This window comes from Lepisma saccharinum, chromosome 27 (genome assembly GCF_977018435.1).
Source record: "Lepisma saccharinum chromosome 27, izLepSacc3.1, whole genome shotgun sequence".
NCBI lineage: Eukaryota > Metazoa > Arthropoda > Insecta > Zygentoma > Lepismatidae > Lepisma > Lepisma saccharinum.
Genome location: NC_139255.1, coordinates 33,521,995 through 33,537,396, shown reverse-complemented (window position 1 = coordinate 33,537,396; position 15,402 = coordinate 33,521,995). Strand labels below are relative to the sequence as shown.

Here is a 15,402-nt window from a genome sequence, read left to right as displayed (position 1 = left end):
TTATAAATGCAACTGCTGCTCATTCCCAAGGCAGGTTTGGTTCTCCCCGAGGCATAGTGATAACGTCGTCGCCTTGTAACGAAGAGGTCGAAGGTTCGATATCCGTTGGAGGCACATAGTGATTCGGATCCCACTTTAAACTGTAGGTTAAGTCCCGATTAGTCTATCCGTGAATATGTGATGAACACTATACTCTGTCCCTGATATCTCTGGAGGAATGCCTTGAGTAGTGGCAGAGAAGTGGGGGGGGGGGGATCGAGTGGACAGAATGAAGCAGTACAGACTGCTGTCACATCACTCCCACACCCCCTATACACCTTCATGGTGTGGTGCTAAGCACAGGGGAGCACTTTACCTTTACCTTTAATATTGAAATACGGCTGTTATCTCTAAATATATGTACATGTTCGTGATAGGTAAAATGTTGCCAAATATTTTTTTAAGTTTTAGTACATATTTATAGCATTTAAATATCTGGACACTTGTTATGTATAATTATATGCTAATTTTTGTAGTAATAAGGATCCTCGAAAGTACACTAGATACAAGTTAACTATAGTTTATATTAAAGCCTTAAAGTTTAGTGCATCCTAATCTAATAAAGTAAATTCAGTACTGTTTCAACTAACGATAGCAGACCTTCATTTAAGGAGGTTATTTTTAAGAATAACTCAAGGTTGTTGTCCTTTCATGTATCATCATTAAATGGTTCTTCAGTTAAATTATATGCATGTAAATATAAATTTGCTTTATTTGTTATTTACGTGTGGACCATCCATTAATTGAGTAGGCTTGCAACATGCCAGATTCGGAGCTCTTTGAGCTGATCTCAGAGAATCGTTCAATGAGCCGTAAGCTGGAGGACTACGGAGCTCAGAAGTCGACATCCATCAGCACCGCAAAGAGACTAGCTGAGTTTTTGGGAGATCAGATGGTGAAGGATGCTGGTCTCAGCTGCAAGTTCATCATCTCCAGGAAACCCGAGAGAGCTCCGGTCACCGAGAGGTAGGTCATGTGGACCCTTACTGATTTCCACCCCTACCAGTACTTGAATGTTATATCAGATTTTAGGTGTTCATCTGCCTTGGTGTGAAGTATCGAGTGTGTCAACAACTTTGACTAAACTATTTGGAATACAATGTCCTCCACTGTGGCCGTGTAGTCTAAGGCACTGTGCTTTGGGCTCCAACTGCGGGACGGCATGGGTTTGAGTCTGCCTGGGTTCAGTCTCTGGGTTTTTGGCCTGTGTATAGGACCGGTGGCAACCCAACATCGTGAAGAAATTAGGGAGCTACGAGTGAGCACCGTAACCCGGTCTCGGAAATCTCCTATAACGGCTGGGGGTTTGACGTGCTGACCCCACTTCACCCCATTACCGGTTGAAGATCTCCACACCTCTAGGTCGGATTGTGGGAGGGAGATCTGCCTAGGCCCTTCAAGGGCTGTCAAGCTATGGGTTATTATTATTATTATTATATGGAATACAACAATGATATTTGTTATGTATCAATCAGAAACACTTCAAGTTTCTATGTGTGTCTACAAGTGGCCACAAATGTTCAATGTGGCTTCCACCAGTTATGCAACACACATCCCATTCGAGTTTCGCCACATTTTACTTGCGTAACACCCAGCAAACTGTGGAATGGGAAACATCACCCAATTCTCTGCTTGCTCGCCTTCCTGATTTTTGTGGATTACGTTGGAACACTTCCTGTACACGATCAACATTTTCCAAGTTAAGTGGTCTTCCTTTGTGTTCCTTCGCACACAGTTTCAATGAACGATTTGTGCCACTGGTAAACTGATTTTCTTGTTGGTGTCGGCTGTTTGTAGGTAGTAAGAACCTTTCCTGTACGGTCGTTGAGGACTTGAGACACGCACTCCTTTTTCTGGACCTGTGAAATTCACCATTTTCTTTAACATTACACCAGCAGAACAATGACCGTTTTTACAAAAGTCTTGCACATGAAAACAAAACTTGAAGATTGTTACACAACAAACCTCATTATTGTGTTTCAGATAATTTTTTAACAATAAACCTGATAAGTAGGGGCATGCATATTTCGTTTTTAAGGAAAAAACGAAATTGGAAAAAACACATTGTAGTGTTAATTTTTCATGTTTTTGAAAGGTGGGAGATGCATTTTGTGACCATATTTTGTCACGAAATAATGCGAAATGAACTGCAAAAAGCGAAATTCACTCTTAAACACGAAATTCAGGGTTTATTCACCGATGAGACACCTTCTGAGGTCTGAATTATCCTGAAAGTTATGCAATTCCCGGAAAATTGATTAATTCTGCTGTTAATATTGGAGAAGCAAAAATGGACCCCTTTATACAGAAATAAACTTAATACTCGGATAACTACATAAATGTGCTATTAGAAGTGAAATGTTAATTCTGTGGAATAAGTGTAGTTTTTAAATTAAATTTAGGATTATATTCACAATTTTAAAACTAATATGTCTTTTTATATACCACTTTTCATCCATTTTTTCACCGTTATAACACCGATATTTTATTTTATTTACCGCTTTTGAACCCGAAATTGACTCAGTTTTTGTACCGAAATTTTGCTTTTTTATTTACCAAAAATATGTGCCTCTACTGATAAGTTATTTACTCTATTTGATGCATGCTGTACATTGGCTGATTGGCCCACTGTCTGTCTACTGAAAGTACCAGGTTCAAGATGTAACCTGGGCGTGTTTTTTTTTTTTTTTTTTTTTTTTTTTTTTTTTTTTTTTTTTTTTTGTCTACTGATCAATTTCATCTAATCATTAGGGGTATGCATAATATTTTGTTTTTGACGAAGAAACGAAAGTCAAAAAACACATTGTAGTGTTAATTTTTCATGTTTTTGAAAGGTGTGAGATGCATTTTGCTACCATGTTTTGTCACGAAATGATGCGAAATGAACTGCAAAATGCGAAATAAACTCTTCAACACGAAATTTAGTGCCTATTCACCGACGCGACACATTCTGAGGTCTGAATTATCCTGTGAGTTATGGAATTCACGGAAAAATTATTAATTCTGCTGTTAATATTGGAGAAACAAAAATGGACTCCTTTACACAGAAATAAACTTAATACCTTGCTAACTACATAAATATCTATTAGAAGTGAAATGTTAATTTTGTGTAATAAGAATACCGTATTTACTAATGTATAATGCACACCTTTTTCCAAAATTTTTGCCCCCGAAAACTGTGCTGCGTATTTTGCACGGAATAATTGACAGTCAACATGAAACCATACAGGGTCATTGCATGAATTTGGGACACTTGCATTGATTTTTCATGTTTTCGGAACCCTATCATGTTATATATCGTTGTAAAGCTTAAATCCTGCAGTTTCTGAATATGGCAACAATATTCCATTCAAGATAACGACACTAATGTGAAATGCAGTTGAAAATAAGTTCATCAAAAAATGAAGAAAAGAAACGTTCTGATTTTTAAGGTGCTTTGGATGAAAGAAAACATAAGGAAAAAGAAAACAATAATTAAAATGTATTACTGGCCAAATAAGTATAATGGAGTGTGTAAATTCTTTAATGAAAGAAATCTTGTGCTGCTAACTACTAGTTTAAAGGTCCTGAATGTGCCTTGTATAAATGTTACATTAGTCACGGAAAAAGTATATATTTTGAAGTTCTTTCAAAAAAAGTAAAGTAGGAATGAGCAAAACCACGTATAAAAGTTTGAAGGCCATTTCACACGATTCTTCACTTTGTAATGTAATTTTCTGAGACACCAAGAAAAGCAGTGCAACTCTGGCAAAATTCGAGCATGTACCTTCCGTCACATGGGATGCATATCAGCAGTATTTGTTGGCGAGAAATAATAGAAAATACGAGGGGCGTATCATAAAGAATTACACTTTATTGTATTCGATACATACAGACATAGATACATTTAATCGGCTATATGCACTTTCTCAACATAGTCCCCCTGGAGCTGTAGACACTTACGCCAGCGGTGTGGAAGTCGTTCGAGACCATTTTGAAACCAGTTCTTTGGAGTTGTGTGCACCCATCACTGGACAGCCTCATGGAGTTCCTCACAATTGTTGAAATGGTGACCACGCAGGGGCTTCTTCATGGCGCCAAACAAGTGAAAATCGGACGGTGCCAAATCGGGAGAGTATGCTGGATGTGGTAACACCTTGAAACCCAGTCGGTCAATAGCAGCTGTTGTTTCATGACTGGTGTGCGGCCGGGCATTGTCATGTTGGAGAAGCACACCTTTGCCCCATTTGCCTTGCCTCTTCTTTTGAATTGCACGATGCAACCACGTCAGTGTTGCCACGTAGATTGCACTGTTAACGGTGGTTCCCCTCGGTAGCCAATCAATGAGGATGATGCCATCACTATCCCAAAACACAGTGGCCATTTGTTTCCCAGCCGTGGGCGCTGTTTTGAATTTCTTGGGTGGGGGGCTACCCTTATGTTTCCACTGCATGGATTGGGATTTGGTTTCCGGTTCGTGGTAATGCAGCCACACTTCATCACCTGTCACAAGCTTCCCCATGAAATCAGCTGGATTCTGGTCATAAAGTTCCAAAAGCTCCCTGGAAATGTCTACGCGTTGTTGTTTGTGGCATGCGTTAAGACATTTCGGTACCCACTGAGCTGACACTTTACCCATTTTCAAGTCACTGTGCACAATGCGTTGCAGGGTTCGTCTGCTTAATCCCGTAATCCTCTCCAGTTCCGTAAACGTCACACGCCTGCTCTCCAGTATGACATTTTCCACACGCGCGATGTTTGCGTCTGTTTTCACACTCACATGTCGCCCTGGACTCTTTCCCTTCTCCGTCGACGTTTGACCGTTTTTCCAGCCAGTTACCCAATTATACACCGTTTTCCGTGACACGGCATACTCGCCACACACAGCCACTAACTGTCTATGGATACGTGCCGTTGTTTCCCCTTCCTTCCACAAAAACAACTCGTCCATCGTTGACCACGTTCATCTTGTTCCATGTTGTCCGCAACAGCACTCGTGACGTTGTGCTTCGACGGCTGCACAGGCCACAGACTACGCACTGTCACACGGTGCTGCCACCTGGCGGTAGACAAGGTACCTATGCGCCCATCCTGCGCAGTGCGTGGAATTACGCCATTTCATTTTGCATTAAAACAATAAAGTGTAATTCTTTATGATACGCCGCCCCTCGTAACTTTCTGAGCACTACAAATCCATAACGTAATTTTGATCTCGCTCTCTTATTACACAATAAATAAGGTGGTTAAAGAGTGAAAGCTTTGGGATGCTAAGGGGGAGGTGGCATGGGTTGGAGACTTACTGTTTACACAAGAGGATATTCTCCTCTTGGTCCACATAGCAACAGATGACTCATTGAATAGGTATGATGTTATTCACTCTTGATCAGCATAACAACAGATTTATGACCTACAACTAAGAAAGCCATTTCTTGAAACTGGATTGTACTGCGCATTATATACGAGATATCATTTTTTGTAACTTTTACCCATCAAAAACCAGGGTGCGCATTATACACGCACGCGTAAACATGGTAGTTTTTAAATCAAATTTAGGATTATATTCACAATTTTAAAATCAAAATGTCTTTTTATATACCACTTTTCATCCTATTTTTCACCACTATAACACCGAAATTTTATTTACCGCTTTTGAACCCAAAATTGACTCTGTTTTTGTACCGAAATTTTGCTATTATATTTACCAAATTTATGTACCTCTACTAATCATTATGCATCCTCATCATCACAATTATCCAAAAATATTAAAAATGCAAGTTACTGCGCTTTAAGTCTCAGGGTGGTGGATGCCGCCCTGACTGGAATATTCCGAAAGGAAGGGCAATTAGGCCACTCGCCAGGGCCCCTCAAATTTATGGTAATGTTTGGTGATGCATTGAAAGAGGGTAGGGAATCGGACAGTACAATTGTTGAAAGGAGAATGAAGTAGATTAAGATTGCAAGAATGTCAGAAAGTTCTGAATGTTTTTCAATTCTAATCAATAGGGAGCGGAAGTTGATGAAATGTCATCTTTTTTCTGACATCTCGGACACGATGCCCATTAAATATACACAATATTACACTTCGTCTAGAATCCCAAAAAGGAAATTTTAAAGTTCATATTTTTGCTTTTTTTTTTTTTTTTTGGCATATTTTCAGGTTTTAGATCATTTTCCCTGATTTTCGGCATTTTTACGTCATTTTTCGCAATATTCGGTGTATTGTTTCGTCATATTTTGTCACTTCTTTCATTTTGGTAATATTTTTGAGTCTTTTCACCAAGGTGAACATAGGCCTATCCTCGCAGGATTGTAATTTACGAGCAAAAGAAATGCTGAACTGGTGACAGTGTTGTGTCGGGGGAAACCACCAGGTGCCCGTCTGGGGCAAACTCAGATATTTCAAACAATTTTCTGTTGTTAAAAATTACTTTCCGATGTACTTTTTCCTTGGGGGAGGGGGGTGTCTATGAAACCTTTTCCAGATGTGTCCCTGATTTTGGATTCCCTATTTTTTATTAGGGATGGAACCAATTAATCGGTACTCTATTGGTATCGGTGTATCGGTAAAATTACCGATTATTTTACACATCCGATATATCGATAAATATGATAATTTAGTGTAGAATTCTGCCATTTTGTTGTAATTTTTATGGATAATCTCCATGCCCTACTATCTACAAAAGTAAATGTGTAAATATGCAACTCCTTTTGCACTGCAGTCACCTTGAAGCACACACATATATTAAGGAGGTCAATGAACCTTTCAGGTTCTTCAAGGACCATTTCTAATTTTATATCGGATCGGTAAAATATCGGTTATCGGTATCGGTAAATTTTATATCGGTACTTTATCGGTGTCGGCCAAAATTTCATATCGGCTCATCCCTATTTTTTATAAAATTTGTTAAATTTCTAAACAAAAATTGTCTTACGTGTATCGTGATTATTTATTTTCCTTTACAGTGCCACAGAAACACACCACACTACGTCACTAGGCAAAGATGCAGGAAGTTAATGCATTTGACACCAATTCATTTAGTCTATATGACTTTTTCATTAAATTGTTTTAAAATTATTCGGTTGATTCCATTGGAAATCCTCGTTGCATATGTTAATTGAATGTGCATGTGGTATCATTTGGTTCCTTTTTTAAAGAAAAAAAACAAGATTGCATCCTTTTCATTTCAATTTTTAACCTGAAACTAACAAATTTAATGGTCATTTTTTGCATTTTTTACGTCATTTTTCCCATTTTTTAGGACATTCTATAGGTTATGTACCTATATTTTTTAGGTCATCAACTTCTGCTCCCTACTAATCAGTATATAAACTTTTCCTTCCAACTATGCTTGTCTGGAGAGAGGGTATCTCACAGGTTATGCAGAATTAATACTTACTGCCATAACATGGGTTCAATTCCCTGGGATCAGTGATCTAAGGTCTGAATTTTTCAGGCCATGTCCTTGCATAAAGTGGCCCTGGGGCTCACACAGCCTGAAATCAATGGGTACCTGGAGGCTGGCACTTTCATGGAGTCTTAGTTATCCAGGAAATAAGCAGTGTGAGATTTTCATTAATTTTACACCAGCATTGTGTGTAAAAATAGCTTTTGATACGTATTCTGATACATAAAGCTTTAAATGTTTAAAACCGAAAGTGGTAAATTGATATGATACATACGTACACTATATATTAATACAATAAGTCAATTATTCTGAACACAATTTAATTGATACCATGTTCAAACATCAGTATTAGGATCAAGGATCTGTAAGAACATCAGTTTTAATATTGGTTCAATGTGGTATTGGCTGATACATTGATATCACTATTGAAATAGATTCGACATTGATTTAAATCGTTTCACATGCATACTTTTTTTATTGAAGTAAATTTTTTGTGACTAGGATTTCGTCTTCAGACATGGAACATCAATTGCTAAAAGTTCCTTAAGCATAAACACTTGTTTCAAACCTTGTGTATTATTTTATTCTTAGGGAGCTTACAGACTAAAGTATCAAGTGGCATACAATCTTTCACACCAAATTGACATGAGAAGCTGGGTGTATTGCTTGGACTGGGCCAGTTTCTAAATACTAGGGATATGACGAATTTGAAATTTTTGTCGATACTGACAAAGCATTGATATAAAATTTACTGATAACTGATATTCTACCAATCTAATATAATATTCCAAATAGGCCTGGAAGAACCTAAATGGATCATTAAACTACTTAATAAATGTGACTGGAGTACAAAAGAAGGGACATTTACTTTTTTAAAAGTAGGCATGATTATTATTAGAGGCACATATTTTTGGTAAATAAAAAAGCAAAATTTTGGTACAAAAACAGTCGATTTTGGGTTCAAAAGTGGTAAAAAGAACGATATTTCGATGTTATAGTGGTGAATAATCACATCAAAAGTGCTATATAGGATGACATTTTGGTTTTAAAATTGTGAATATAATCCTAAATTTGATTTAAAAACTGCACTTATTACACAAAATAAACTTATCCCTTCTAATAGCACATTTATGTAGTTACCAGAGTATTAAGTTTATTCCTGTATAAAGGGGCCCATTTTTGCTTCTCAAATATTTACAGGAGAATTAATAAATTTTCCATAAATTGCATAACTCACAGGATACTTCAGACTTCAGAAAGTGTTGCGTTGGTATATAAACGGTAAATTTCATGTTTAAGAGTCAATTTCGCATTTTGCAGTTCATTTTGCATTGTTTCGTGACAAAACAGGGTAGGAAAATGCACCTCACACCTTTCAGAAACATGAAAAATAAACATTACAGCATGTTATTTCATATTTCGTGTTTTCGTCAAAAATGAAATTTGCATGCATCTAATGATTATCCATAAAAATTATAATAAAAGTGGTAGAATTTTGCACTAAATTATAACATATTTATAGATACCGATCGGACCGGTAAAATAATCACTAATTTTACTGATAAAATTATACACTGACATGCCTATATCGGCCAATACCAATAGATTACCGATTAATCTGTCCCATTCCTTCTAAATATCATGTCATCTTGGTTTGATGTTTGCACGTTGAATGCCTGGTTATAGACTGAAAGGCCCATGCCTGTTCCTTATCACATCAGTCTGAAAGCTTCCTTATATTGAATGAATGTGGATATGAATTAATCGAAATTATTTCTCTGTTATAGGGCTATTCCTCTTGCTATATTCCAAGCGGAACCAAGTGTGAAACGTCACTATCTTCGAAGATGGCTGAAGGATTCAACTTTGAGCGATTTTGATATTCGAAATGTGTTGGACTGGGATTATTATATTGAAAGATTGGGTGGAGCAATCCAGAAAATTATAACGATTCCGGCTGCCATGCAAGGGGTGAGTATGATCCATTTTTAGTTATATTGGCATTTTCTTTTAGTTAATGTACCAAAATATGTAGAAATTTGTAATGTATTCTTTGTTATTTCATGTCACATGTCAACATTGTAAAAATAGCCCAGACAAGTATCGCAACATGTGGGCACAATAGGTGAGTCCTGCACAAAAATATTTTAAAATACCTCCCTCGACTTCTTTATGTGGGGCATGGAAGAAAGAAAGAGAAGACATGGAAAAAAATAGAGGAGAAGGATGAGAAGAGGAATACATCAATTTCACTTCACTCTCTTCTATTCATCCTTCCACTAATAGAGCCGAGAGAAGGGAAGGTTCCAGGAAAGGAGAGATATAGTGTGTGTGCATGAGAGAGAGAGAGAGAGAGAGAGAGAGAGAGAGAGAGAGAGAGAGAGAGAGAGAGAGAGAGAGAGAGAGATATATCTTTCTTTCTTGCTTTCTCTCTCTTTTTCTCTTTCTTTCTCTTTCTCTTTCTTTCTCTCTCTTTCTTTCTCTCTCTTTCTTTCTCTTTCTTTCTCTTTCTTTCTTTCTCTTTCTTTCTTTCTTTTTCTTTCTTTCTTTCTTTCTCCCCCCCCCCCAAGCCCCTACCCCCGCTTGATAGGAAGAGACAGGACTCTGGGGACACAAAAAAAAAAAAGAGAAAATAAGAAGGAGAGAGTTTAATGTGTCTCCTCCAGCTCTCTCTCTCTCGCTGCCTTCCTTTTTCTTTCTTCCTTTTGCCGCTGAGTTTTTCTGCACCCTTATATATAAGAGAGAGGAACTGAGATCGAGAGAGAGAGACAGAGGAAATATAAATAGAGAGAGAGTGAGTAGGGATGAAATCTTTCATTTTCTGCTGCTTCTTCTGGGGAGGGTAACAGTCTTCTTTCTTTCTATATCTCCACCTCTCTGTCTCTCTCTCTTCCTTCTTTCTGTGTGAGAGAGAGAGATAATTAGAAAGGAGGAGAGAGACATAATCAGAAAGCAGGAGTGAGAGAGGGAGAATTAGAAGGAATGGGGAAGAGAGGTTCACGAGTTGAACGGCATTGGGAGTGCACGGTAACCGTACGGTCTATCGTGCAAGCTTTGGGCTCTGGCTACAGGATGCATGCAGGGTTGAGTCTCCTGGGGGAAGCATAATGACTTTTCTCCTGAGATTTCGGCCTGTGTATGGGACCGCTGGCCCCCACCATCGTGAGGAAATTGGGGAGCTATGAATGAGTAGCGTAACCTAGTCATGCAAACCTACAACAACTGGGGGTTCATCATGCTGACCACACATCACCCCACAACTGGTTGAATGATCTCCCACCTCTGCTGAAGCATGAGGGAGCGAGCCCGGTTGGTAGGTAGGCACTGGCCCTCATGGGCTGTTACGCCATGGTTATTATTATTACTACTGTCGCAACATGTACCTAGTTTTGGGCCTCCCGGATAGCATAGTGGCAACATCTTCACCTTGTAATCAAGGGGTCCCCGGTTCAATACCCAGTGGAGGCACATAGTGGTTCAGATCTCAATTTAAACTGTAGTTTCAGCCTCGGTTAGTCTTTGAAGCCTTTCTATAGATAAAGTGAACTTTAAAACAACCTCAGTTTTCTTATATGTACATATTGCTTGCACTGTACTCGTAGAATTGTTCCTTGGGTAGTTTATGGTTGGTACAAACATGTAAACACACTTTTTGATGTAATGTTACAAGAAAACATACGCCCCCTTCATCAGACTTGGCAGGGGGGGAGTAATGTTTATCAAATGCTAACGTTCATTAATTAGTCAAACCAAAAATAAATGTCTGATGTCCAAAATGTTACATAAAAAAAATGTGTGTACATGCTCGTAATAACGTTAAACCACAAGAGGAACGTAACAAACATACCTTCCATTTCTTATCCTAATTTTCGGAGCAAGAAAAGGTTACGGAAAGAACACGACGAAGATTTAAAGTACGGATAAAGTGTGTTTAAAACTTTGTTTACTAATTAAATTCATTGCAATGATGAGGATGAATGATGATTAGATTAAATCAATGAAGAAGGGAGAACACCAATGCACATGCTGGAATTCAAACGCAGAACCTTTGGTGTCAAGATTGTGATTTGAATACTCAGATGGCCACCAAGGCACTACAGTCAAACCGTGGTTTTAAGCTTTTCACAGGAGCAAGGTGACAAAATTAGAATGTGATAAAATTTTACATTTACCTATGTTGGTACCATAAAGATTGAATGCATAGTGGGTGGAAATTGTAAAATCTGGGTTCCACTGTATTGATAGAGCATTATTTTTTTAAAAAAATACATATTTTATGTGGTATTGGTTAATGGTGCCATTATTATTTTGATAAATATGTGTTTGTTTTTAAGTCTATTTAGATTTCATATTTAATCCAATGACAAATTTCCTACAGTTGCCTAATCCTGTCCCTCGAGTAAGGCATCCTGACTGGCTGCACAAGAAGATGCTTGAGAAAAATGATGTCCTCAAGCAGAGGAAGATTAGCGAAATGTTTACCCGACAATCAAAGCCACAAGAAACGGAACCAATGATAGATGTAAGTGTTCTGCCCATTTTCCAGGAGAAAATTGAAAATGACTCATTTATTTACTTTTGATGTGAAATATTTTATGAATAAATAAGAATTAAATCTGTGTTACTTGTGGGAAAAAGAAACATTATTTGCTTGTATATTTTGGTGACTAACTGTCACCATTGACAAAATATTGTTTTGGGACTTTGTCTGTTGATTAATCTATAAAATCAAATGTGTTTAAATCATGTTTAAAACTCATGACTATATTTTTAGATTTAATTGAATATATTAGATAGTTTCAACTTTTTTTGTGGCTGTTCATTTTGTATTACAAGAGCCAAATGAAAACTTCAAAAGAACTAACTAACTAACTAATTCGCTCTCTAGCCTACTTAAACCCGAAGGTTCATGTCTGCAGCAACACAGGCCTTCAATCTGTCCCTGTATTCTTTTCCATCCCTCCCAATTTCCTGTAGGGCCATCTCAACATTATCCCTCCATCTTCGGTCTACCTACTGGTCTCTTACCATCAGGTTTCCCAACAAGAATCCTGTAAACTCTTCTTTCCTCTCCCATTCGTGCCACATGGCCTGCCACCAAAGTCTTCTTGATTTAATCATTCTAATAATATCTGGACATGAATACAAACATGTACTTCTAAATTATGTAACCTTCTCCACTCACCTCTCTCTTCAAATCTTTTAGGCCCAAATATTTTCCTAAGGATTTTATTTTCCAATACTCTCAATTTATATTCCTCTTTCAATGTAAGGAACCAAGTTTCAAGACCAAAACATTAAAAGTCCTATAAAAATTGTAGGGCAGACTGTATACAGCTCAAATTTACATGAGGTATCAACTGTTATTCACAAAACGACCTCAAGGCTGCAACACTGATCAAGTATACACACTTATACCAGTGAAGAGCGAGTGGTTTCTTGGCCTCTGTCAGCCTGAAACTTACAGAAAGTTCTAGGCAAATGAAAATTCAATATCTGTTTGCATGCTTACCACACCAGCAAGTTTTACTAATGGAGGAGAAAGTTCGACAATGACCTCAGTTCGCAGCCAGATGGGTTAAAAGGCCTTCACAGCAGTGGCTCATAAATGTCTACACATGGATTCCAAACACTTATTCTTCTTAAGGTATACAGGCATTAACTAAAATTGAAAATTCGAGGTGTGGCTAGAATAAAACCGGATTGACGTTGCTGTCGATAAACTGCAAGCACGTCAAGGTCAAGCAATGCATGAATGCATAACGTGATATCCTGCCTATCGACTGCGTGTTTGCCCAGAGTACGCGGTGCTCAGTTCTGCTGTAACTTGTGGACGAAGTGAACCATATGTCTGTGCTCCGTCGGAAAAATGTTAAATATGAAAGTGGAACAGCGTATCAATGTAAAGTTTCTTATGAAACTCGGAAAATCTGCCACAGAAACTTATGGTTTGTTACTGAGATGAATGTTTGTCATGCACGCAAGTGTTTTAGTGGTTTCAAAGGTTTAAAGAGGGACGAGATGTGATCGCGGAGGACTTGCGTCCTGGACGGCCTTGCACGTCAAAAACGGAATCAAACATTGCAAATAACGGTGAATTGATTCGACATCCATGGGATTGTGTACGTTAATTGGATACCCGAAGGTCAAACAGTCAACCAACGTTATTACATTACGGTGCTGACGACTGTTCGTGAGCGAATAAGAAGACGACGACCTGATTTGTGCAAAAGCAAGTCATGGATTCTTCATCAGGACAATGTTCCTGCCACATGGCATTGTCAGTCAAGACTTTTTTGGACAAGAATGGGATCCCAGTGTTAGAACATCCACCCTATTCGCCAGATCTTGCTCCGTGCGATCTTTTTTTTATTCCCAAAGGTCAAATCAGCAGTGAAAGGAACCAGATTTACGACCGTAGAATCTGTGAAAACAAAAGCGACGGAGGTCATGAACATGGTTTCAGAAAATGATTTCCAGCACTGCTTCCAGCAATGGAAGATTCCTATGGAGCGGTGTATCGATAGTGCAGGGGGCTACTTTTAAGGGGATAATGTTTCGTATTGTACAAAATAACCAATAAAAAATTTGTAGCAACAGTCAGTTTTTTTTCTAGCCACACCTCGTATATGTAGATCTGGTCTGTGCTAATAGCAGCAAACTTGTGCAACCCTACATACAGAAATCTACTAGATAAGAAACAAAAACAAATGAAGGTTTTCATTTGATTCTTCCTTGTAATATTTATGGCTGAAATATTATTGCATTAATGTGGTTTGTATTTTAGTCTGAAGCGGATCTCTTCGCCTCTCAACTCCAAGCTCCAGGGGACATAGAAGACTTGGGTGGGAAACAAGTGGCACCCATGTCTGGACCTCGTCCTGTTGTTACTTCAAACAAGAGAAAAAGGACTGCTTCTGGCGATCGAGATGGTGACAGTTCAGTCACTAGTATTACTCAGAGCTGGAAAGAAGTTCTTGGACCCCCACCTCCACTTGGAACGACAAAGGTAAGGAGTGCTTCTTAAAATTGTAAAGATGAATAACGGCAAATAATTTGCATGAATTTTATAGTAGGGAAAAAGTAGGGATGTGCTGAAGCTGATTACAGATGTATGAAAATCGGCAGAAATTGACATTTCGGCATCGGTATCGGAATCAGCAAAAATCCGATATTTAAACCGGTACAGATTATACTAGAGTTTTACCTTCTAATAAGTTTTATATTCTAGTTTTGTAAGATTTATTGAAAATTTGGTTAGGATTCGTCATTATTGTAGAGTTTTTGTAATAATATTATTGCAAACTCTCATTCGGAGGATCAACCTAACTATAAATCGGAATCGGTTACCATAAACAGGGTTCCTACGCATGCTGGAAAACCTGGAATTTTAAAATATTCCTTCCAGGCATGGAAATGTTATGAAATTTCACATTTTTCCAAGCTGTACATGGAATTTTGGAGATTGTCCTGGAAATTCCTTTTGCCCCGTTTTATTTGTATGAATTGTAATAAGTTTTCATTTAAAACAGGCCAGTGTCATGACAGTGGTTTATTTACTTATGTCACGTTGCTGTGTACTCTAGTCATAGTTTTGTGATAAGTTTTATTTTTGAGATTGAAGTATAATGCCCCACATTTTTTTATTATTTTTTATCGCTCAGAGGTAGAAAATATGATGGTAATAATAATGGTTAAAAAAAGGGTTTGCTATCCTAAATATTCCAAGTTTTCTAAGGATATTATTCTTGTTTATTTGTAATACAAGATGGTAATTTTTTATAAACTTATATATACTTGTGTTTATTTTTCTACCTTTGTATTTTTTTCTGTATTATTGTAAAATTTAAATAACCTTCATTATACTAAGAAATGAAAGGTGTGGAAAGGAGCAGGTTAGGGGAGTTGGGAGCCTGCATTAAAAAAATTTAGAACTTTTTTTTTTGTAATAAAAGAAAATTTGTAATGATTTGTATAT

General features: G+C 37.7%; 1 protein-coding gene across 1 annotated transcript in view; it reads left to right on the top strand.

Annotated features, from left to right (window-relative positions):
• Positions 1–15,402, top strand: part of PolE1 (DNA polymerase epsilon catalytic subunit 1) — a 114,633-nt gene that overhangs the window by 42,260 nt on the left and 56,971 nt on the right. Inside the window, exons 16-19 of the mRNA XM_083113241.1 lie at positions 791–1,005; positions 9,212–9,395; positions 11,803–11,946; positions 14,212–14,433. Coding sequence (XP_082969367.1) covers positions 791–1,005; positions 9,212–9,395; positions 11,803–11,946; positions 14,212–14,433 — 765 coding nt within the window. The remainder of the gene's footprint in view (positions 1–790; positions 1,006–9,211; positions 9,396–11,802; positions 11,947–14,211; positions 14,434–15,402) is intronic.